Here is a 25,822-nt window from a genome sequence, read left to right as displayed (position 1 = left end):
AAAAATTGACTATTGACTATTGACTATTGACTATGTCTGGCTGACCCCTAGCTTCCGAAACAAGTAGTTTTGTCCTGGTTGGGACGTAAGACACACGGACCAGGCAAGATGACATCCGAAAGGGTTCCGGCCTGGGTCCTCCGTGGCCCGTAGGGGGTTTAGTGTGTAGTCCGCAAGGGAGTCCCACACTCCGTGCGCAAATGCATTCCCCCTACGTTAAAAAAAGTAATTTTTTATACAAAATGGTGGCTAGTGGCTAAACGTGACATTTCTCAATCCATGTTACATAACATTTTTTGTTTGAAATGATGAGTACTCTCAGCCACAGAAGTTTGTGAACATCCTATGTATATACATGTATACTGTATCTATGCTATATAACAAAGGTTTTGGAAAAACTGGCCTAAAAAAGGCCAAACAAGTTTGAACTTGATTCAAAAATAAATTAAAAAGTGTTATATGATGCTTATAATTTTTTTTTTCAAATGGTCTTCAAGATTTCCATTACATGTAAATACTAAGAATTTTTTTATCACCAAGAACTGGAAAAAGATATGATGAATCAAGTTTAAACTTGATAAAAAATTGATCTTATATATCTCATATACATTTCTTGACCACATTCACTGGCCAGGTTGGTACACCATCCCATTCCAATATGGTGGCCGTTTAAACTTATTTTTAGTAAAACTCGCAATGTAAGTTAGAAATTGTATGGATGGCTCCCTAGGGAGCTTGTTCACTTTAAACTTATGTTGCTCTGTTGGCTTAAAAAAGGAATTTATTGATATTTTATTGCATATCTACTAAAAAATGACAGTCATTCATTAACAATCACTTCTCTTAAAAACATAGCCATTTTTGGAGGATAAATTGCAAGAATTGGTGTGTCAAAAATTCATGAATGCTTGATATACTGTAATTCTGTTTGAACAGCTTAGCTGAAAGTTGTGTCCAGGTAATCAAGGAATGTTTGAGAAAATTTCTCATTGGATGAAATGTGTTCAATCAATTTCCATCAATAATATAATTTATTACACTTTATCAGTCACAAACTGATGTTAGCCTGAAATTAAGAACTTAAATTAAAAGCTTGAAACTAAACGTTTTTGTTTCTACAAGTGGAACACTTAACCAACAGTTTATAATGATTCACTAGCTCTTAGTCATTAGTAATGGCAAAATATGAGTGTTTATTGTGAATATTTATGCACAGATTAGGAATTTCTGGTTCACTTTATACTTAAGCTTGCTGGTTTTCTGTAAATTTTTTGAATAATTCTTCTGAAGCCCTTCTCAAACTAATCTAACTAACTTAATTACAAAAATATAACATTCTTGGAAGGAGGAATATTTTAGAGACAGTGCTGTATATGATATAAAGCATTTTAATTTTTGTATTGTATAACTTAAAAAGTACTATAAAATATCACAAATGATTTTATCTTATTATTATAAATAATTATATTATTAGTGCAAGATATTACCATCCCCCGATTATTTGGAATGGATAAGGCACTGTTGTTTGGGATATTAAGCACTTTGATTATTTTTTTAATGGCTTAAAGAATCAAACAAAATATAACAAAATTACACACAAAATGCAAGATACAGCAATCTCCTGATTACTTGGATACCATCAAACGAAATGAGTTAACCATATGGCAGTTCACTGAACTGAGAAAGTTAAATAGAGATCAGACCTGTGAAGAGATGTCAAAAGCTGGCATTTTCGAATCTCTACATTTCTTTGACTGACTAGTTTTATTGTACCAACATATTTTTATTTCCACAAAATTATGCTTAAAATATGTAGTGACACTGCATATCTGTTCGGCAATAATGAAAACTATCAACATTTTTCAAACAAATTTGACACTTGTAATAGACAATATTTTTCAAGTCTAATCTCTTGACAAATAAAATTGTACTACATTTAGCCAATGAAGTATGATTGTTTTTCAAAAGCAACACATTTTTCACAGAAATTATGTTGAATTTAAAAATGTATTTTAAAACACATTATTTATTATTTGTAAAGCCTTTTACTGCAACATGAGTCATGAACCAACTTTAGAGCAGTCAGACTATCGGACTAACAGTATGCTATGCAGTCAAAGTGTTAATTAAATAGGTTTGAACATAAAGTGTTTTACAACAAACTAACTCTCAACTACTTACTATGTAACAAATAATTTTTTCTGCAATTCATAGTTCTTTCAATGTTAATGGCATTTTCCATTGATTATACAAAACTTTTCTTAGGAGATTCCAAAACATTTGCAATTTTTTTATGACCTTGAAGAGAATCGAACTCTTGACCTCTCAGTTAAAGACTGCCTTTACCCTAGGTTACGGTGAGAGTAAAAGCTAGATGCCTTTATCTCAGATAACCAGGAGATGACTGTAATCCAATAACATAATTAATCCAACTATGCTTGTTGGTTCACAGAGATAGTAGATCTTTCAACACTCAGTTGTCCCCACAGAACAGATCCTTTCGGTGCCGGGAGGAGGAGGATTTCGGTCAACACTGCTCCAGGATTCAGCTCCACCAGAAATTTACTAGAAATAGACAACATTTAAAGAAAACACTTCAAAAGTGTTTAGTTAAAATTGTTTTATAAACTTAATCCCTTTGGTGCCGGGAGGATTAGGATTTCAGTCAACATTGCTCCAGGATTCAACTCCACCAAAAATTTGCTAGAAATGTGTACAGTAAGAACAAGACTTCCATACATTTTTGTAGTTTATTCAAAACTTTTAACAGTAATACTGTGATATCCTTAAAACTTTATAATAAATTAGAGGCAAAAATCAATGAATATTCGTTCAAAGAATTTAGTTATAAACTTTATTGATGGCTTTTGGAAAACTACTTTTTTAGTCTAACATTTATTAATTTATTAGAAAGTAATATTAATTTTAAATAAAAATGAACTTTACATGCTTTACAAATTTAACTAAAAAATTATATCAATCAATCAACATTTTTGATTGCCATAAAATAAAGATCATTGACAAAGTCTCATTAAAGCTTTCATTATAAATATAGCCGTCAGTTATAAATCATAGATTATCTATATTTTATGTTACGCAAACATAAACTATAATACTCAAATACAGCCAGTGGCATTGGAGAATTTGAAATAAAATGGTTTTTAATCGGAAGAACTCGTCCAGGGCATAAAATGGGTTATCTAACAGCCATAAGTCATATTTATTCAAAAATATTTTGTTATTTACTTTTGGACTAAGGGTAAGAAATGGTTTTATACCCTCAGTGCAATAACAGATTGGCTTTCAAGAGTTTTGCTCAATCTATTAAAATTAATAGATGCAGCATTTTTATTCCTGGTATTGTGGGAGCGTTTTACATGGCTAGGCTTTACTACTTGAGGATTTTGAAAGACATATTTCATAAGATCAAAAAGATACAGGTTTATTATAGTCTGAATTTTACAAAGAGTAAAAAGAGGTTTAAAATGTTCAAGTGGCTGTGAGTTAGTAATAATTCAATGATATTATTTTTACTGGATGTAGTTTCAGTATAATTTGACATGTCTTGCGCCTTAATAGAGTCCTCATGTTTGTTTGTATCAATCTCAACATCTGCTTCTATACGGATAGTTACATCAAGTTTTCCACCCACAGATTTAATTCTTTTTGTAACGCTTTTTCAATGTCAATACAATTATTTTAAACAATTACACAATACACTTTTTTAACTGCTGATTTTGCTATTTAAAACATAATTTGTTATCACTGTTTCATTGATATCCTCAAAATCTTTTTACTCATATGTAACAGTTTTGTAAAATTATCAGAACCAAACTATCAACTAATTGTCCAAATATATTGTGCAACTCACAAATTTATTGTTTTGTCTTCTTCACCATTCAAATTACTTTAAATGAGAGAGAGAATCATCTGTATTCATAATATTTGAGATTACTATAACTTTGAGATTACTTTAATTTCATTCCAAAAGAGAATACTCATATAATAATCTTTTTATCTCTTGAAGTCCTTCGTTAACCCTTTCAGGGCCAGGACCAAATATGAGATGTTGCAAAATTTTTTCACATCTCATATCCCCTTGTGACTAGTCAAAAGTGCCAGGCTAAAATTGGTGATTTTGCAGTCACTTAGATTAAAATTTATAATTTTTCATAAAAATGAGAGAATGACCTAAAAGATGCACCAAATTACTTGTATGGATATATACTATCAAGAAAAAATATATAGACGTAGTTTTAAGTAATTTTAAAATTTTAAAAAATAATGTTTTTAATAGATTACATAAAAAATTTAATTTTTTAAAATTCTTTTTTGCAAATAACTAAAAAAGGAAAAATATTTTTACCGAGAGAAGCTATTTTATTATATTATACATTTAGAAAGGAACAAACCGTAACAAAATTTTGTGTTATTTCTCTCATAAATAAATTTTTTATGACACATTTTGTATAAATACACATAATTGTACTTCGCAACATTTGTATCAGTGTTAAAGCAACTGACTCTTACATTGCAAGAAACTTAAAATAAATATTCACATTATGGATGTGCCTGGAGCTTGTTGCATATGTCACCGACGGCAATATTTTGCCGCCTGGCACTTTTTAGGACGCAGTCTATGGCGGCAATATATTGCCGCCTGGCCCGGAAAGGGTTAAATTTAAAATTTTTTATTTAGGTTTTCCAAGTTCAGCTTTATTTTCAATGAGCTGCCACAAGTCCGAAGGTTTAAGGTTCATCCATTCATGAGGGCCAAAAAATCCAACATTATAAAAAATATTATGATTTGATTATACAACATGTTTTTAGCACATTTTATGTTCGCAAAAACCTTGCAGCTATAACAAAATATTATAATTTTACAATGGAATTGTATTTTAATAATAATATTTGTAAAAATAATTTAAAATAAAACCGTTTTATCTCAATAAAACATACCAAACTGATTTCATGTCAGCATTCCTTCTACTTATCAAATATTAAACCTTTCCACTCTATAGGTGGACTATGCTAAATGTGATGTGTGCCTTCCTGTCCCCACCCAGATGTAATTACTGCTCTAAGAGTAATCTTAATGTTGTAAACATTATAGTTTTAAAATTCTAATAAACTGTCAGGGAAACAGGATTTTTTCGGACATTATCATTCTTCAGTGATTCAAACAAATCAAATAGCACTACGTTTCGAGATCTGCAATCTGATCTCTTCCTCAGGTGGACAAATAACTACAATCTCTAGGTTAAAATAAACAAATCATACCGAAGCATAGTGACATGCACAAGTCAGTAATCACAATAACCATTTTGTAACTTCATGAACTCTATTTCTAAAGACACACTTAATAAACACAAAACATTAATTATTAAAACTGAACTAAAGAATGCAGGTCATAATAGGTCTGCACTAATGGAGCAACCATGGAGAACTGATCAGAGGCCAATAGTAAAAGGTGATCGTCAGGGCAGAAACAAGATTATGGCAAAAGAGAAACAGGAGTGGGCCTTTTTTATTATTGGATAATTATATACAAACTTCTTAAAACTATACTGTAACTCCAAATTTATTAATTAAAATCTCTAATCTGTTTGATACTTTATGTTTTCTTGTAAAATCATTTTTCAGAATTGGCAACCAAAGCGGTTCTAATTCTTGTTTGCTAATTTATTATATGACACCTTGATTATTTTCCTTTTGAAGAAATGAAGTTCCCAATGTATTATGTTGGCTTCATCCCAATTCATATACAATAAATCTTCAGACAAACAATGATGTGCAGTTTTTTACTTTTCTGTATCACCCCTTTCTTGCTTTTTCTGTGTTCTTCTTTTATTCTAACATTTATTCGTCTTTTTGTCTCACCTATTGTATTCCCCTATTACAACTAAATTTTATACTTAAAACACAGTTTTTTTGGAATCGTGTGTGCTATTTTTTGATTTAGCTTTAACAAGATTTATCTAAAGAGTGTTGTGTATATTAAAACACGGTTCTAATGTTGTACTTTTTACCTACTTCTTTAATTTTCCCAAGTTATCCCGGCACATAAGGGACTGACATAAACGCAAATTTATCTTTATTCTGATTTACTGACTGAGAAATGATTCTTCTGTGGCACTCATTAATTGCTAACTGAGGGAATCCATTGCGTCTAAGACCTGATGAGCATAAACACAAATATGCTTTGTTTTTAGACCAAAGTAAAGCCTTTGACGTAGTTCCACACAGTCAGCTTCTTGATAAGGTCTACCGTGTTGGTATTAGAGATAAGGTCTATGATTGGGTTTCGTTCTTCATTTTCAACCGTAAGCAAGTTGTGACTGTTACATTGAAAGTATAGGCTGCCTCTGTGCATCTGAATCTAGTGAACTGCCCTCATTGGCGGGGTTACCTCAGGGTTCCGTCCTGGGGCCGATCTTTTTCTTTTGTTTATGAATGATATTCCCTCAGCAGTAAATAGAGGTGACTTTTGCCTCTGTGCAGATGATATGTATTTCATTATTTCCAATAGTGTGAGAGAACTTTTGGAGAATAAAATTTTCACTCAACGCAGTTCTATACTTCTAAGCAACAGACTGTTTATCTTGTGCAGGTTTGTATTGTTTGCAAGTATAGAAGTCTTGTTGACAGCATATTACGGTTGCTTCTATATGTACATGGATTAATCATTTGGGGTTATGAATCTCAGACTAAATGCCTATTTGTTTTTCAAAAGAGAGCTATATATGTTTTTTTTTGGACTCAGCCGATCTCAATCATGTAAAGATGTTTTTAGAGAAAAGAATTTGCTTACTTTTCCTAGTTTATATATTCCAGAATGCTTGACATTCGTATTTTAAAATAAAACAAACCACTTATAACTTTTGAGGAAATAATTTTTTTGGCCCTTCCCAAACATAGGACATCCTTCTTTGAAAAACACACATTTTATTCTTGTGTCAAACTTTTTAACAATTTGCCCACAAGGTTCAAAGAGGCCACTAATTTAAAATTTGGCTTTACTGCTCATCTTCCATATGTGTTACCATTTACTCACCAGCCCCTAAAATTAAGTTTCCTATAATTTCTTCTACATGATTAGGTAAATCCAGATACTCTTCTTGGGCTAATTCATCTTCTAGGACTTGTTCCCTTTTTTGCTGGTTCTTTCTTCTTTATAAAATTTTCATTGATGTCACAATATAGATTTCATTATCAGTTACATCCTGTTCAGAGTCACTGTTATGACTGGTTTCTACACTTTAATTTGGGTTCTAATCATTATTATCACTCTTAAAGTCTTCTAGCGGTTGACAGAGATATTCATCGACCATGACTTCTAAGCATGATACATATTTTTTATCAGCACCATTTATAAGTTGTTTTGTCCCTAGTAGAGTAGTGTATGAATGAATAGAAACTGTTGATATATCCATTGCAATTAGTATAACTTCAACATGAAATCACCACAGCGTCACTATGAAGTTTATAAAATGACATTTACTATTGTATGTATTGTATTAACTGTCCATGAGACTTCACAACACAATTTATAAGAAAACACAATTACTATAGTTTAAGTATTACAGTACGTCTGTCAGACATAAATCAAGTATGGCGTATCAATTATCCCCTGGGGTTGACAGGGAGGGAGATATTTTGGCCATTTTGAGACGTTAGTGTAGTACTTAAGCGTTTAAACTATCTGAACACTTACATATGGCACCAAGAACTGGACGACACAACTCCAATTTCATCTGGAAACACTTTGATCTTGGTCTGCAGTGTCTGCTTCTCAGCTGTGAAATCTACTAGCGATCCATTCACCATTAAATTTCCAAAACTCTTGCTTGCTCTGTACCCTTTTGGTCTTTTCTTCATACTCACTGACTGATTTCCTTGGATACTGAAAAAAAATTCATATAAACTTGGCCATTTAAAATGGATTCATACACTAATGTTTAGAGTTTTTAACATGTAAAAACTTGAGAGTAATGGTAATAACTACAGGATTATTATAATTTTGCTATAATAGATTCAGTACAGCTTAACTATTGACTATAATTATTGAAGCTATAATTATAATTTAAATATTGGCTCTAGCAAGAAAAGTTACATCAGGCATTTTTTAAATTTACAGATGTTAAGAATATACAATATTGAAACTAATTCATTTTGAGTAGTAAACACACACTAAAATTAATTATGGTATATATGTTTATGGTGTTTTCAGAAAGGGAAATGTGGATAGACTCTTTAATTGCAAAGGAGAGCTGTTCACATACTGCTAAATTATAAATAGAGAGACATTGTTAAAGAACATTTTATAAATCTTGGTATCAAAACAATATAACGTGTACATTTAAAAAGTAATTATATACTATAGGCATAATTTTAATGGTGTTTCTTTTATAAGTGAAAATAACAGTTATTATAAAACAAATACATAGTACAGTAATACTTTGAACCATCATTCCTTAAACCGTAAAATAAATTCTATAAAATATAGGATTTTCGATACATAACAATTCTCATCCATTTAAACCGGCAACTGGCAAGAACCCAGGTGTTTATGTGTATTGTAGATGGCAGTGCCCAACAAGTTTTTTTAAATATGGCTTACGTTTTTGTTAATAAATCTATTAAAATTTTAAAATACTCAAAACGTTTATCTAGAAGCTTTCAGATCTTATATTGAGGTTCCATTGTACAAAGAATAGAAAGTGCCACAAGTAACAAACACTATAGTGAAAATGTAAACATAAAAATAGTAACTTTTGTTGAAAGCATAAAATGTAAAGTTATTTCTAGACTTTATAATGATCAGAAAGAAAAGCCACTGTGATTTAGTAGAAATAGAAGAAACTACAGCTAGTGATTGTTAAGTTTCATAATGGCTCCCAACACGGCATTCATGATTATGGCTATGGCACAAGGCGTGCCCAACAGATGCATCAGTATTGTTAAACACATCTTTAACGATACCAAAATCTGTAATTTGACCAGATATAAGCGTTACCAATCACAAAAATATCTAACCTGATCCTGTCTTCAAGCACAAAGTATATCCTGAATGTGGAGGCTGGATCAGACTCCAAGCTCTTCACTGCAAGAGTTATTAGTAATGTTGAGACCATATCTTCAGAACTGGAGAAATCACAAACAAATACTCTGGAACAAATTTCAAAGTAAGAAATCAGAAAGTTTTACTCATCAAGACAACATGATCAAGTCAAGTTAATGAAAATACACGGTTATGTGTTTCTTAGAAGTTCTTTAGCACAGGTCAAAAACTTTTCTAGGCTGTAGACAGGTTCCCCCAGTAACCAAGTCTTCAATCTTCTCTTCAGAATTTCTGGGATATCTTCCTTCATCTTAGGTGGGAGTAGATTGTAGAGTTTTGCTCCTGTGTAAGATGGATTTTTAGAACAAAAAGATGTTTTGTGTAATGCTAGACTGAAATCTTGGACATGTCTGATTTGAAGGCTTTGCAGATCACCATTTTTGGGAAGTCTTTGTTGTAAGATAATTGACTATCTGTTAACCCTCAACGAGCCCAGTTTCTCTCATTGCAGTTAAATTTGTTAATGAAGAAATTTAAAATATATATACACACTAGAAATCAACAATCTAATTTTGCTAGTCATGGCTTCGACAGGGCACCAACAGACATCCTTACCTGCCTACCAAAATCGATCTACCCAAACACCCTTGAAAAGTCAGTGATAACGACATTAAAAGATTTCTATTCTACCCTGTCTCTTATCATTGCAACAAGCCAGGAAATTCATAGACGTCACTAGATACGTTATCAGGGACTCCTACTTTTACTTTACTGTTACTCTTAAAAACTCTATTTTTGTAACAATTAATAGCCCAGATTTTAAAGCGAAAGTACCACACTAGGGTAAATACTGTGCACTCAACTGAGCCTATATGGATACAGTGGGCTGTTACAGGTTAAGATTAACAATGGACACTTACAGATCAGTGATGTGGAACTCTGAGATCAGAGGGCAAACCTGATTCTTAATTAGGACATGCAGTTTTGAATGAATATGTATGCATTCAAGATATCTGATTAAGTGGTTTTTAAGATTGTGATGCTTTTGTAGTTTTTTTGACTGTTATTGTTAGCGAGGCAAAACCTTAAATTTGAGACAGCCTTCAATAAGAGAATAACCCTTAAATACCCAGTATATGGAGCAGATAAACGGTTACTCTAACATACTGTTGTACTAGTAGAGGGTCGATACTGACCCCATGGGCTTATACAGGTTAAAGCCGCTTCTTATAGAGCACTTTAATACAATATATAGTTTACAATGAATACATATACATCAACGTTAGTGTAAACTTTAATGAAATTTTAACTTGATAATTTCTGCTTTTTCAGTTGTTTCTTTAACATTAAACAGATAACTTTTTCGACAAACAAATAATGAAACATGATTGTTATGGTCATAATCCATGACATCTGTTCACAGTTTGATTAATTTTTTTATTTAAGGAAATGTTAATAATTTTAAAAACATGGTTCTTATAATACTTTTATGTGAATTTAGAAAAATGTTAGGTGCTCAAGAAAATTCAATTTGAAAATTGTACTAAATGTAGATATTTGATATGTGGGGTGATTCTAGTCTAGAGACATACTACCCAGGGGTGTACTTGTAAACTTTCCAGTACCAGAACACAAATGTGGGGGTACTCATTTTTTTGTTCATGTCAAGAATTCAGGAAGAAGTAAAGATGAGTAGTAATAGTGTGAGGAATTTGGATCAAGTGATCGATCAATTGCTGAATTTAGTCGATTTTCCCATAACACAGAATTGCTATTGCCACTGCATTGATATGTCTCATACCATAGTATTCTGGCCAAAGTCTACCTGAAAAACAGTTTGTAACCGAGAATAAATTTGGAAAATAAGGAAATTATTATTAAACACACACACACACACACAATGGGCAACATCTAAATTTTCACTCAAACCATCAAAAATCTGTTAAGGAAAGAGTTGCATACTCTGTGTTTGATAGAGCAAAGAACTTGTGCTCTGATAAAGGACTAAAAGAATAAATCAGAAAAGTTCAGTCTCCCATCTTCTCTAGTTATTCCCTATGTGTTATTCATGCACCTATTCTGTTCAGTGAGATGGTTGGTATTTGCTCTAATCACTCTGGATCCTCAGATATATGCTTCATTACAATTTGTTCTGTTACCAACTATGAGTTAGAAGTGCCCATTGCGACTTATTGAATAGTTTTTATTTTAAATGTATGCTAATCCTTTTGACATGCCCTAAGGTTTTTTGACACCTGAAGAAAACAATAGATTCCATTTCTTGAAACATAGTGTTCCAATTTTGTTACAATGTCAAATCCTTTGATCCCAAATAATTGAAAGTTGACTACAAATGAAACAAGGCAGATTACTTATCCATTATTTATTCTACTAAAATGGATAATTAGATATGTAAATGAAATACAATAGCAATTTAATATCTATCTGATAATCCTTGTATTTGATAGAAATCATGAAATAATCTCTTATTTCAATCTTAGAAAACTAGTTCTTCTTAGAGACTTCTTAAAGTAAAATTACTGTTTAGGTCAAATCAAGGTCATAAAATTATTTGATTGGCACAAAAAAATCTTCTTTATTGGATATCCAAATGGAGGTAAGCAACAATGAACAAAATTTATCTGACCAAACAAAAAATCTCTTCGATCATAAGACTAAATCATGCTGCTTCAAAGGGATAATATTTTGCAGTGATGAAGTTTTGAATAAGAAAAGCTTTGAGCTTTTATTGTCTAAAATACATTAATTTCTCTGCTGATATTTAAATTTGAGATAATAGTCCAGAGAAAATTGTAATAGAACCTTCCTTCTGAATTATTAGTTATGAAGTAGTCTAAGAGATGCACCAGAAAACAATTAACTTATTAATTCCAACAATGCCATTTTGTTTTATGTTTTCACATTTGGATGTATACACTTTCTAGCCAGTCCAATTTTAAAGCATACCTTATCATGTCTTAAGATGGGGGAAATAAAATACAAAATCAATTAATATTTGTTCATAAGTAATTTCCATAGTATATTAATGATTTTTATTAATAACGAATAAAATTGTGACAGGGTAGATAATATTTTCTAAAATGGCAAAGGGATTGAATTAAATAAAACTGTTATAAATTTATTGACATACTAGTAAGTTACCTGTGAAATAGTGCAGAGTGCGTGGCATGGCATGCAGAGATCTTGAGACAGGCTCCGTTGTACTCCAAGCCGTCCTGTAAGTATAGAGAGACACAACTGTCGGCAGCAGTGAGATCAGTAGAACACCCTAGTAGAGTAGGCTGGCTCTGTTGCATTCCTAGGTTAAACAGCGGTAGACCGGTCGTCTTCTACAAACAGAAAATTTTTTTAAAAATTCTAGACTTGTATTTATGTATAAAGGTTATTGCTCAAAAATACTGAATTAATAGCACAGAGGAAATTTTCATAAAAGTTAAACCCTTTTAGTGCCTCAGCATTGCGAATATTGTTGGTATAAAGAGTGCATAAAGGGCTACTGTATGATATATGAAATAGGGTTAGTTTTTATAGCCTTTTATATGGTATTATTGAATATCACCCGGCGCTTAACCCTTTGAGGTCTCAATAAAAATTGCTTCGACTGTCCTCAGGTCGTATTTAATTTCTGTTAGTTTACAGTTCTTTGACAATACACAAATGCAATTTTTAAATCCCTTTTTCTGCAACTTTTTTATTTTTTTCTCTTTATATATCAAAGTAAATAACCTAAAAAGAATATTTACATTATTTTATAGTATTGTTTTGTAACTTTAAGTAACATTTAAAAAATATAAAAAAGAAGTAAAAAATATAAAAACATAATTTTTATTTTTTTATACATATGTAATAAACCAAAATTACATGAATACAGGTGAAAAGGCACTAGGATCTCATCAGATACATGTTATTCATTATATTATATTATATATAATACATTATATATATATTATAATTTTGCCTTGTTCCAGCCCTAGGCCTACTTTGGGTAACATGTCTAGCTCTTCCTCTTAGTCTACTAGTTTGTAGCCTAGGCCTACCTCTATTATTTGCATCTCCTTGTCCTACTTCTATCACATTATCCACGAATTGATCAAATTCTTCCCCATCATTACCTAAAGTTTCCAAACACATCACTTTCGTCGTCTAGGTTACCGGCGTCTAGGTTACCGTCATTTACCACAATGTTTTCAGAAGAATTTTCACTGTGATTCAACTCACAATCACTATCACGGTCTTCTTCAATAATCTGTTTTTCATTTTGGATACTAATTTCACTGAAAATACTATCACAATCACCTAATTCATCTAATATTTCGTCATCGTCAGTAAAACTTGTACTTGGACCAGCCATATTTGTAAACACGGCGCAAGTGCAGATGTCAGTTGTATTGGTCTTCTATTTTCACTTCCAATGCCTCCTATATCGTGAATAAAGATCGACGTAGCATTCACGTAACCAAAATAGAAGTCCAAGGTACTGAATAACTCAAATACCGAACAGCAATACGTTAGAAATGACCAAACAAGCAGTGACATTATCCGGTCGACCTATTGTCGACATGCGAGCGTTCAGCGAAACTGCCGCGGTCGACCTATAGTCGACGACCGATCGCAAAGGGTTAATGCATACAAACTTTTGAGATACGGCCGTGGCACTCAAAGGGTTAATAAAGTCAATTTTCTTCGGAAACTTACAGTATTGTATTGTATTATACTCATGGAGCGCAAATCTGCTTCACTTACATTAAAAGATATACCTTGACAGAAGTTAGTAAAGAATGGGAGATGAGCTGGCCCATGGAGGTGAAGGTAAGACGAAAATCGTCTCCAAAAACTGGTTTCTCTTGTTAAAAACTCCTCCCTTTCAGGTAATGTCTCAAATGTCCAGGCCGGAGCAAATATCGCCACTGACATATTCAAGGTGCGGAGAACTGTCAATGCCTGTTACAAGTATCAATAGTTTTAGATTCCAGTAAAAATATTTCTAGCAAAAACAATCAACACAACACTGTTTCAGAAATTATTGTATTATTTTCATAAAATCTTAAATAATAAAGATTACCTTGTCAACATTGAAGCCCCCATCCTGGTAGCAGTTGCGGCCCCAAACATCAACACCCACAAAGACATCATGTCTACGTGTGCCAGCCTCCCGCAGACTCTCCTGAAGATCGGCAGGCTTCCACACATAGTTCAGAAAGATTCCATCACAAACATCGAAAAAAGGTCTGCAAAATGAGCCCAAAATTCCAATGTTTACAGCACAAATTTATACTAATTCCACATCATTAACAGTGTAAGTTGCTGTATAAAAATCTAATATGTGATTTACATGCATTCCACAAATCTAATTGAACATCATTCAATTTGATTCAGTTATTAAAATTTACCATATAAGCAGGCTAATATGTGTGGTCATAACAGATATCTCACAGAGTGCACCTGTATTCACAGGTAATTTTCCTGTCCACCCAGCAGACCATACGTAGTGACCTGTTTTGTTCCCAAGTCTTCATTCAGCGAATACGTAGCTGTTTACCTTAAAAATGGCAATATCTGAACTCTGATCCTTCAAATCGTTAAGATTAGCAATTTTGAACACTACAATGTTTGTTACATTTAGGATTTTATTATTTATTTTGTTACCTATAATCTTCTCTTGTTTCCTATTAATCCCTATAAAGTTTCATGTATTTTAAGCAATGGTTTTGCTGCTTAAATATGAATTTTATTTCCAAAATACTTGTTTTTAAGGATTGTTCACAGTAAATTTAAATTATGTTATGATAAATTTTCAATGTGTAAAAGCAAAAAAAAAATTGTTTTACCAATATCTCTCCATATACAGAGATTCACTCTCTCAATTATATCAATAATATTATTAAAATATAGCACTATTTTTAAGTAGTACATTTCTCTAGGTCACACATTTTTTAATACTATTGTGTTTTGTTTTAACAGTTTAACTTATACACTGAACTTATGTAGCAGACAAAACTACACTAAAAATATGAATAAAAATCTACATAAATTAGCAAAGTTGTGTATCTGTATAATTTAAACAATCCACCTTGAAAATGTTTTATAAAAATTATTTTATAGAATTTTTTATATAAAGTAATGTATTTATATTTAAGTTTATTTTGGAAACATATTGATTGGAATGGTAAAAGTTTTGTAACATAATGTTTAGAATAACAAAAATCAAGCTTTTATCACAGTAAATAAGTTAATTGAAGATTGTTTCACGTTATAACTGTATTCTGAAATACTTGTTTTCAATCAAAGAAAAACGTAACACTATAAATAAAATAAATCCGACTTGAATGTATACACACATTTCATCTTGTACACAAACAAAAAAGAATTGTGAGATGGTACTTCCTATTACTCCCCTTTCCCAGTCTCACTTTAATTGTCACTCTTATCAGTATCTCTTGTTTAGGAGCTACTTAAGTTCTCATGGCCCTCAGCCGTTATTGATTACTGTTGATGTTCAAAGTCATAGTATATAACTAATAATATTTAAATGAAACATTGCATGGTTCAAACAAAAACTCAGACCTTGTCTGCGGTCTCATGTACAGTCGGCAAGGCAAAGTTTGGTGGATTCATGACAAGTGCACAGTGATGACAACAGATTGGACACTGACACAGACAGACAAACATACACACAAAGAGAGAAAGAGGGAGCAGTTGAGATATATCACATTGTCTGTAAGTCACATGTTTCTTGTTAATCTGTTGCACAAAGGACTATATTATTTTGTGTTATTTGTTGTTTTACGATTTTTAAATTTAAATTTGTATTTAGTGTTGTAGTTTTTGTACAATCTTAATTTCTCTCTTTCAAATTTCCTCAGATTTCCTGAGATTTAGCACTGAAGCATGATCAATACTTGTTTGATCGGCCAGTCAATGTAGGCCGCGATGATAATTCTTTGATCTGACAGAGAGCCACCCAAAATGACAATAGGGGCACAGACTGCAATCATACATGTGACCAATTGAGTTCTAAGGATTAAATATGGATCAGTATAAGGCTGAAGAAATATTTGTACATTGCTGCCAGCCATACCACTCACTTGTTGAGCGGACATAACTTGTTCTGCCACTCGAGAGAGCCGTCTATAGTCACAGAGTCGTACCAGATGAGCCACGTCTGTCTCGCACAGTAGAGATTAAGGTGGGCCTTCAACAACTCCACAAACTGGAGCAATCTTGGGACATAGTCCTTTGGTATAACGTTTTCCACGTTGAGTAGGTAACCATCAAACTTGTAATGAGCACAGATCTGTGCCAGTTTCTGTGAGAAAAGATTTACTTTCTCGATGTCAGTGAGGATACTTCTCCAAATTGTCTCTCCCTCATCCCATTCCGTGATCAGAGTCCCTGTTGGAAAATATTGCATTTTAACAGTTTAATATTTAAACTCCAGGTTAAATTTATTTTAAAAAGGAAGACAGTGTTTAATTAAACTAATGTAATCATTTATTAATAAGTGAACAAAAAGTCTGTTATAATAACAGGACTTTAAACATAATATTACGTTATTTTCCCTCCTGAAAGATATTAAATACTTGTAGTTAACTTCTGGTATTTTTACAGAAGTTAAAAACCATAATGACTATGGATTTAAAAATATAACAGGATTATTATTAACATTTACCATTATTTCACTTTTTCATTTATTTAGTGATTCTTAAACATTGAGGTTAAAAGTATGAAAAGACCAAGTAATACTAACATGGTGGTTGTAAGAATGACAACAGAGAAGATATGTAACAAACATGTAAGTTGTAACAGAAAACCGAGATCCATAACCTTTTGCACTCCGAAGGAAAACTGAAGCTAATGTTGCAAATTCCACTTCAGTGCCATAGTTATAATCAAACCACTTTAATCCATAATTTGTACAAGTACAAAGAATAGCGTAACTTCAATAAAACTAAATACCTATATTAATTTAAATATATAATCTTTTTTAATCGTAACATTGATTTTGTAAACTAAAGGTATGAATTCCTATCAAAGCAACAATGTAGTGAACCTCTGAACCAAGGTAAAAAATCAGCCTGCCAAAGAGAAAAATTCTGACAATCACTTTTAGAGTTAATTTTTTCCATACAACATCCAAAAATGTGTTAATCAACAAGTAAACTCTACAACTAATATCAATATTTTCTTTGAATTCAGTTTTTTGGAGCAATCAAAGTAACAAATCTACAAATACGAGGGGGTACCCGGAAAGTAACCGGAATTGTATTGCTGGCAGCCGGCAGCGTGTAGTACACATTCCTGCCGCTAGGCGTGTGTCGCGCAACCCATTGCGAGCTCAGTGACCCCAGTTCCCATGTCCTAGTGCATTCTGTTTCTTCTTAGTGACTGTTTTCGCTAACCCTGTTTTGTTCTTGTTTCGTTTTTTTGTCATAGCAAGTTTAAGTGAACAACGTGCTGCTGTGAAATTTTGTTTTTTACTTGGTAAAAATGCTGCAGAAACTATTTTAATGTTGAATACAGCTTACAAAGATGATGCTATGGGGAAAACTCAGGTCTACGAGTGGTTCGCTCGATTTAAAAATGGCGACATGTCGATTGAAGACAAACCTCGTTCTGGACGTCCATCAACCTCTCGAACGGACGAAAATGTTGAGAAAATTCGTGAACTTGTGCTCACCGACCGTAGACAGACAATTGAGGAACTATCAGAGAGTAGTGGGTTAACTTGGAGCTCGGTTCAGCGAATTTTAACAGGAGATTTAGGACTGAAAAGGGTTGCTGCCAAATTTGTTCCTCGACTTCTGACTGACCATCAAAAGGCACATCGAGTTGAAACTTACCGCCTTCTGAAAGAACATCTCGAAAATGATCCCGATTTTCTGGAAAAGGTAATTACTGGTGATGAGTCATGATGCTATGGTTATGACCCAGAAACGAAGCAACAGTCAAGCCAATGGAAGTCGCCATCTTCACCTTGTCCAAAAAAATGTCGGCAAGTCAAATGAAACATCGAAACCATGTTGATTTCCTTTTTTGATGCTAAAAGGCATTGTTCATTCTGAGTTTGTTCCTCAAAGTCAGACTGTCAACCAAACATTTTATTTGGAGATTTTAAGAAGATTGCGCAACAGTGTTCGCCAGAAAAGACCCGATTTGTAGCAGACTGGAGACTGGTTCTTCCACCAAGACAACGCACCGGTACACACAGCCATCTCAGTTAGGCAGTTTTTAGCCAAAAACGGCATGGTTCCGCTGCCCCACGCACCTTACTCACCTGACCTCGCTCCATGCGACTTTTTTTTATTTCCACACATGAAAAGAGGCTTGAAAGGTCAACGATTTGACAGCGTTGAAGAGGTTAAGAAAAAAACGAAGCTCGAGCTTGCAGCCATTTCTAAAGATGACTACAAAAAATGTTTTGATCAATGGAAATACCGTTGGGACAAGTGTATTAGTTGTAATGGAGATTATTTTGAAGGAGATAAGGTCGTATTGTAAAAAATTTGATAATATATAATTTTTATAAAATAATTCTGGTTTTTTTTGGGTACCCCCTCGTACACTTAATGACATGTAATCACTAGATGTTTTATGTTCTCTAATAGGTATAACATTTGGATCTAGTTCACCAATATTAATATTTAAAATACTAAGTCATTAATAAGCATGTTTAGGGCTTGGCTGTGAATTTTTGAATGATTTTGACGTCAACATAAAAGATGAAAAATATACCTAGCATTTGCTAAAAATATGAAGTTTTCAGTGATACCACGACCATTATTATCATGACATGTAACAAAATACATTCTTCACAAGAGTTAAATCAACTGACCGAGTACAGGTACCCCATGTATGTGTCCAGCATTAAGCCAACCCTGTGGTGGGATGGTAACCAGTTTGTGGCTGAAGTAGATAAATAGATCAATAGCAGCCCAGTTGAAGAAACGATACGTGTCAATGTTACTGCTTCCTGTGCAAAACCTAAAAAACCAAGACAATTCTAAATATAGGGAATGATATTAACACTTTTGCTGTATGGTAATTTACTTGCTACATGTTCGCTTATAAGTCAGTCAATAAAGGATTTAGAATGAAAACATTAGGGTAAAACTGATTTTCAACTCATCGGTAGATTTCTACCAGAGGAACTCTTTTACAAAAGTTGCCAAAAATTCCCCTTATGCTTCCCCCCTAATCCTCTTAAAAGTTTAAAAATACCTTCATGTAGCAACTAACATCTCCATTAAGATTGAGCCGATTAAGTTCGATTGATTTTTTTTTTCGTTATTCAATTGGCTATAACATTGTTTCAGTTCATTACACCTTACTTAAACCTTACAGTGTAAATATAATGAATAAAATAAGACATTTTTATGGAGGTTAACAAGTTCTTTTGTTATAATTTCTTTTAAATTATGAAAATTACTGATTAAACCAAATTTATAACTTGTATTTTTACATATCTAATGATACACAGCTATTGAGGTCAATGTTAAATTGAAATAACAAGTATAACTTCTATTTATTGACAGACAACTTTAATTGTGACACTTTTTAAAGAGGCGTGACATCAGGTTTAAATTTTCTGGCTTCATTTATTGAATATTTTTCTTTTTGAATAAGTTCCTTTACATGGTAATATTTATTTAATATTCGACTATAAGTATTTTTACACTATTCACCACTGAGTTATTCATTTAAAAAAGACTAAATGTAAGGGTTTGGTTAATAATAAAAATAACATATTTTTAATTTTTGCGTGTTACGTTTTAATGGTTGCCAGAAAATGATATTGCTGTGACTATAAGTATTTTTACACTATTCACCACTGAGTTATTCATTTAAAAAAGACTAAATGTGAGGGTTTGGTTAGTAATAAAAATAACATATTTTTAATTTTTGCGTGTTACGTTTTAATGGTTGCCAGAAAATGATATTGCTATAAAATATATAGGTATTAACGTGTTTGGACATTGTTTGTGAAGTATTTTAGTGTATACACAGACAATATAGTATTTGTCTTTTTAAGTTAAGATTTTTTGGTCTCAGGGAGGTTAATAGCAGGAGTAGCCAATCAAAACTTCAATGTTAACGTATTCTGCTCATCCTCCTGAACAAAAATATATATTATCGTTTTACGAGGTAAAAAAATTATCATTGTTTTCTAATAACCGAAATGAAAATATGTTGTTATATTTGTATGTGTTGCTCTTGGTATCTATGATTTTCAGCATTATCTGTGCCCGATAACTTATCTGAGTGTTCAGTGATCAGAACAGCTTAGAACACCATCAACAAGTCCTTTACCAACTCTTAGATAACAATAGCATCCATTACTCGCCTTACTTTAATGTAAATGTAAAATTTCGAACTCATTGGTAGCCTAATAAAAAAATTCCCAGTGCATAAAACCAGATGTATATATGTCATAATGTATTGTATATTGTGTACCTTCATGCGTTATACTGGATCCACTTCGTACTTTTAAGAAAAACAAATTTGGGACTGTCTACACGCAAATTTAAGATTTCAAACTCATTCGTAGCTCAATAGACATTTTCTCAGTGCATAAAACGAGATGTATTATCTATGTGATGTAGTGTATATTGTGTACTTTCACGTGGTATGTGTCATTCCAGAGCCGTTTCTTATTTTAACCCTTTGAGCCCCAGCCGCCGGTATATCGTCGGTAAATTTCACTGTCTAAAAACCCCAGGCCGACGATATGTCGTCGGCATGATATAAGTTATTATAAATGGCTCTTAAGTGTTTAATTTTAGCGACACCAGTGGTTTTAGAACTTATAATTTTATTTTCATACATATACAATATGATTTCATGGTCAAATGTTACTAAATAATATTTACACTACTCCTAAAGAAAGAGTAAGAAGATCAGCTGTTACTAAGAACAACATCTGCATCTGCTGTGACATTTTTTACGTTTAGTAGACTGTGTTGTGTTGTTCCATTTCTGTGTTTATTTTTATGTTCGTTACGTTTGTGTGAGTAGACAGTTATATTATTGTTTCAGTACTTTCAGTATGAAATATTGTTTTATTTTGTAAATAATGGGTGACTCAAACCGGTACTTTAGGATTATACCGACCCCACCAGTATGAAGAACACAAAAATATAAATTTATAGAAACAAACATGATAGAACGAAAAAACAACTCTGTAATTAGAAAATTACAAACTTACAAGCATTTCCAGGTATTGTGATCGATATTGTTGTCGCTGTTATCTTATCTTTCTCGAGAATCCCGATTACGGCAGGCCGCGCTGCATCACATGATTTGCAAGGTACATAATTGCGGTAATTCTAAGCAATATATGGGTCAACCTCGATTTTTCTCATATTACAATATAATGTTCCAATAGTCAATTAGAAAAGGAAATGACTAGAATTTCTTGCCGGAAAGCAGTTATAGGGAGCAGGCAACTCATATTACAATATAATGTTCCAATAGTCAATTAGAAAAGGAAATGACTAGAATTTCTTGCTGGAAAGCAGTTATAGGGAGCAGGCAACCGCGAGAATTACCTATTAGTGATCAGGGGCACTGACGTGATCTGGGCTTCAAATTTGGAACTACTCGAGTTAATTTTTTTTTCTAAAAGAGCAAGCAGCGCGAAGCGCTGCGCAGCGGGCAAGCATCGTGCGTGATTTTCGTATATACTGAATTGATTCAGGCCAAAGGAATGACACGGATTCCTTTACCAGATTTTTTACGGAGATTTTGTATTGGGCGGATTATATTGGTTTACTTTGCTTTCCAGCATGTAATTATGTGTTTTAAAATTGTTTTACATACATTACCTACATTATATTGTAATATGTAATAACAATTTATCAGAAATTTTGAATAAAAAAAAGGATCACGCACGATGCCTGCCCGCTGCGCAGCGCTTCGCGCTGCTTGCTCTTTTAGAAAAAAAAAAAAAAACTCGAGTAGTTCCAAATTTGAAGCCCAGATCACGTCAGTGCCCCTAATCACTAATAGGTAACTCTAAGCAATATATGACCGTCTGGCGGTTGCCTGCTCCCTATAACTGCTTTCCGGCAAGAAATTCTAGTCATTTCCTTTTCTAATTGACTATTGGAACATTATATTGTAATATGAGAAAAATCGAGGTTGACCCATATATTGCTTAGAATTACCATAATTGCCTTTCCGTTAAAATTCAATTTATATTTCTGATTAGCCCCTCTAGAATTTGATATTTTACTGATAGGTACTATCTCGAGGGATGTTTTTCTTTCGTTGACATCAGCGCGGGCTTCGGCAGCACCCGGAGGCACTCGCATTTTGGGTGGCGGAATGTGATCAAGAATAAAAACAAGTTTTGAGTGTTTTTTCAATAAAGAGTTTAGTTTTAGTTTGGTAATGTTTGTTTTTGTTGAATTTTTGTGTTTGGAGAAATGTAGAGGTAAAACACGGAAGTACAAGAAAGGTAAAACACATCTAGACGCGACTTTATCTACTAGACCGCTCGACTTTGACCTCTGTCTGAGGATGGGGAGGGGTTTGCGATAAGACAATTCCTGTTTTATATTGACGAAATATTGTTTTACGCTAATCTAGTAATCAGTAGAAGCGAAATGTCAAATAACGATTCATGTCTGGGTGTGGTCGGTATAATCCCAAAGTACCCTGAAACCTAGCAGAACATTCAAGTGACATTGACAGACAATTGAATATTGACTTTTCAGATGACGATTCAGTATTATCTGATATTTTTGACGATGATAGTGACCTTGATCCGACGTATGATCCTAAATATGATAGTGACAATGGCAGAAATGTAGGCCTATTTAGTGCTAAAGACTTAACACCTGAGATACCATCTACATCAGCTCAGAATAATGTTACACAACCTAGGCCTAGTACGTCACAGGTTTTGTGTCATTAAAAAAAAATATTTTACAAAATATTTATTTTTGAACTAATCTGTCTGAAAATTTGTTTGCATGTTTGCAATAACATGACAAATGAAATAAAATTATTTCCCACAAGTTAATTGTTCCTTGTTTTATTTCTAAAAAATGTTAAATGTAACTTTTTTTTTTGCATATATATGCGTTATTTTACATATATAAAAGTACATAAACATTTTTTAGCCCTTGTGAATTTTTTATTTGTAAAGTACCTTATTTCAAACATTTTAATGCATTATTTAGGCCATTAGCTAGTATATTAGTGATGGTATGATTTTTCAAATGAAATCGTGCAAAATCACTGAAAAGGCCTTGGGGGTTTTAGACAGTTACTTGCAAAACTAGACTTGGTAAAAATTTGCACAAACTATATTTTTAGGTCCGGGGCTCAAAGGGTTAATTAGAATAACAAAGTTTGGATCGCCTACCCGCAAAACGAATTCAAGCTCATTGATAGATAGCCTAATAAAAAATTTCTCAGTGTATAAAACCAGATGTACAATATATCATAATGTTGTGGATATTGTGAACTTTCACGTAGTACATGTGCCATCCTGGAGCCGTTTTGTATTTTTAAGAATAACTTATAAAAGTTTACACTTTCCTACGTGCAAATCTAAGATTTCGTGAGTGGCAACTCTTTGGTAGAATTCATTGGCAGTTTCATACCCGTGAGTAATATCAGTCAGAGAAGTTTGTGACACCCTTATGTGAACACTAGGGGGGGGGGGGGGTGAAAGTGATAACACCACCCATGTTGATTGAGGTTATGTATTGGTGGTAAAAGAGTTAAACTGTACAAATAAACTCACTGTACCTATCTTCCAAGTATCCTCCTTTAAAATCATGACAAAAAATAGTTCTAGGTACTAAACTAGAAGAAAATTTGTACTCCGAATATAAATCTTCTTTTCTTCTAACATCCAAAACAGAACCCGTGTTTAAGTAACCAGACCGATTTTTAAGTGTCACTACATCATGTTTGTGGATCCAACATGTGTTATCACACTTCCAACTTAAAACCAAGTTTATGTCTGTTATTGGTAAACATATATCTGATGAATCTAAATCTTCCATTTCTTGATTGTAAATTTGTAAACATTCAGCATACAAAACACATTGTCTGCAATATTCATCATATGATATATTTTTTTCCGGTTTACTGCTAATAAATAAAGGACTCTAACCACGTCATAAAGCCACATGGTGCACTGCCATTTGGTTGCTCCAGAAGAATTATTATTGAATGTGATCTGAGTTGTGTGACATTCATTACAACATGCAACATTACGAATAGGTCTAGTTTTTGATGAACGAGCATATAGTAATTTTAAAGGAAATATGTCCTATCAATGTTATGTTAGTCAAAGAAGGAAGATTCTAAGGATGGATGTCATGAAAAGCATGGGGTTAGAATAAATAACGTTCCTAACAACCCGAAATATAGTGGGGGGCACTTTCAAAAAGAACAAGTTTATTCTAAAAAAAACCTTCATATGTTACAACAAAAGTTTACAAAGAGATTTATCCTAAAAATTTTAGTTTTAAAATCAATACGGTACGAAATGAGTTGTAAGATGTACTACAAATACATGCGGAAATATTACTTGAAATCTTCCAAAGCAGTAGTCATATTGTCACGGAGCTGGCCGTCGCGCGGCGGCTGCGGTGGCGGCCTGGCTGTTGACGTAAGGGACCGCCATAAATCCTTCTGCGAGAGCCATCAACACCCTCATAAATGGCTGGGCCAGTCCTTTCTTCTGAATAGGCTGATGACAATAGAAAGTCTAGAGCAGTCTTCCTGGTAAAAGACTCATGCCCATTGACTCCGGAATCTTCTAGACCTTCCAGAGCCCACCGGTATAGACCCTTCTAGCAAGAATGCTTGTGAGTACCAGTGAGGCAGTTTGTAGTGAGTGTCGTGACACGGATCCTGTGATAGTGAGTGCCTGCGGAGATACTGCTGTGGGAATCGTCGCATCGTGGGATCGACCGGAAGATTCAGCGCAGTATTGGACAACATCCTGTGGAAGGATACGACACCGGGGAAACCGTAAGCAAATTGGACTTAAGCAGAAGAGACAGTAAAGCCACTTGTTAATTAGCTATATTTGTGATTGCAAATAATATTAGTTTTGCAGAAGCCATCTTGCAGAAGTCATTTAGCAAATATTAATAATAGTAATTGTAATTATTGGAGTTGTAATTAATAGTAATAATTGTAAATAGTAATTTCTTTCAATTAAAGTAATTATTTGTCCTTATTGTAAATTAGCTTTAATAAACATTATTAATTGTAACTAATAATCGTGTTGCTTATTTGTAAACCCCACATAAGAATTATTTAGTTTGTAAAAACGTAACATTGGTGTCAGAAGTGGGATTGATTTGTTAAAGCAACACTTTTAGATATTATTTATTATTATTTATTTATTGTATTAATATTATTTTTAAAGTAATAATATAATAAAACGATGGCTTCTAGTGGGTTTAAGTTAGCAGATTTGAAAAGTGGCTGATTTAAAACGGGAGTTAGAAGAAAGGGACTTAGATACTTCTGGGACAAAAACAGTTTTAGCTAATAGACTTAAACAGGCGATGATAAAAGCAGGGTGAAGATCCCGAAATATTAATTTTTGAAACTGAAGCAAGTAAGCTTACCAAAGTGTTACAATCTAACTTAACTAAAACATTGGAAGAAAAATTAAATAGTAATAGTAAAACATTGGAAGAAAAATTAAATAGTAATTGTGAAACACTTCAAAATGACTTGAAAAGTATGAAAGATGAATTAGCTACA

At 32.9% G+C, this 25,822-nt stretch overlaps 1 protein-coding gene across 1 annotated transcript; it reads right to left on the bottom strand.

Annotated features, from left to right (window-relative positions):
* Positions 1-1,368: 1,368 nt before the first annotated feature.
* On the bottom strand, positions 1,369-24,174 carry LOC124365865 (cytosolic endo-beta-N-acetylglucosaminidase 1). The gene is made up of 9 exons (XM_046821954.1): positions 23,840-24,174; positions 18,915-19,063; positions 16,168-16,474; positions 14,145-14,310; positions 13,826-14,023; positions 12,224-12,411; positions 9,037-9,168; positions 7,715-7,903; positions 1,369-2,565 (listed from the first exon to the last, which is right to left on the bottom strand). Exons 1-9 carry the CDS (start codon positions 24,097-24,099, stop codon positions 2,433-2,435), a joined length of 1,722 nt encoding a protein of 573 aa, XP_046677910.1. The 5' UTR covers positions 24,100-24,174; the 3' UTR covers positions 1,369-2,432.
* Positions 24,175-25,822: the final 1,648 nt, after the last annotated feature.

Source organism: Homalodisca vitripennis, chromosome 7, assembly GCF_021130785.1.
Source record: "Homalodisca vitripennis isolate AUS2020 chromosome 7, UT_GWSS_2.1, whole genome shotgun sequence".
In the NCBI taxonomy this organism is placed as follows: Eukaryota; Metazoa; Arthropoda; class Insecta; order Hemiptera; family Cicadellidae; genus Homalodisca; species Homalodisca vitripennis.
The sequence above is the reverse complement of the archived record's forward strand: the minus strand, read 5'-3'. Positions and strand labels throughout refer to the sequence as shown.

What these genes read in the sequence shown, in the direction of transcription:
- LOC124365865 (XM_046821954.1), bottom strand. Translation starts at nt 24,099, where the DNA reads ATGGAAGATTTAGATTCATCAGATATATGTTTACCAATAACAGACATA. An exon ending in GGAGGATACTTGGAAGATAG is followed by an intron (nt 19,064 to 23,839) that starts GTACAGTGAGTT and finishes TTGGTTTTTTAG; the next exon opens with GTTTTGCACAGGAAGCAGTA. An exon ending in CACTCTGCACTATTTCACAG is followed by an intron (nt 9,169 to 12,223) that starts GTAACTTACTAG and finishes AATTTGTTCCAG; the next exon opens with AGTATTTGTTTGTGATTTCT.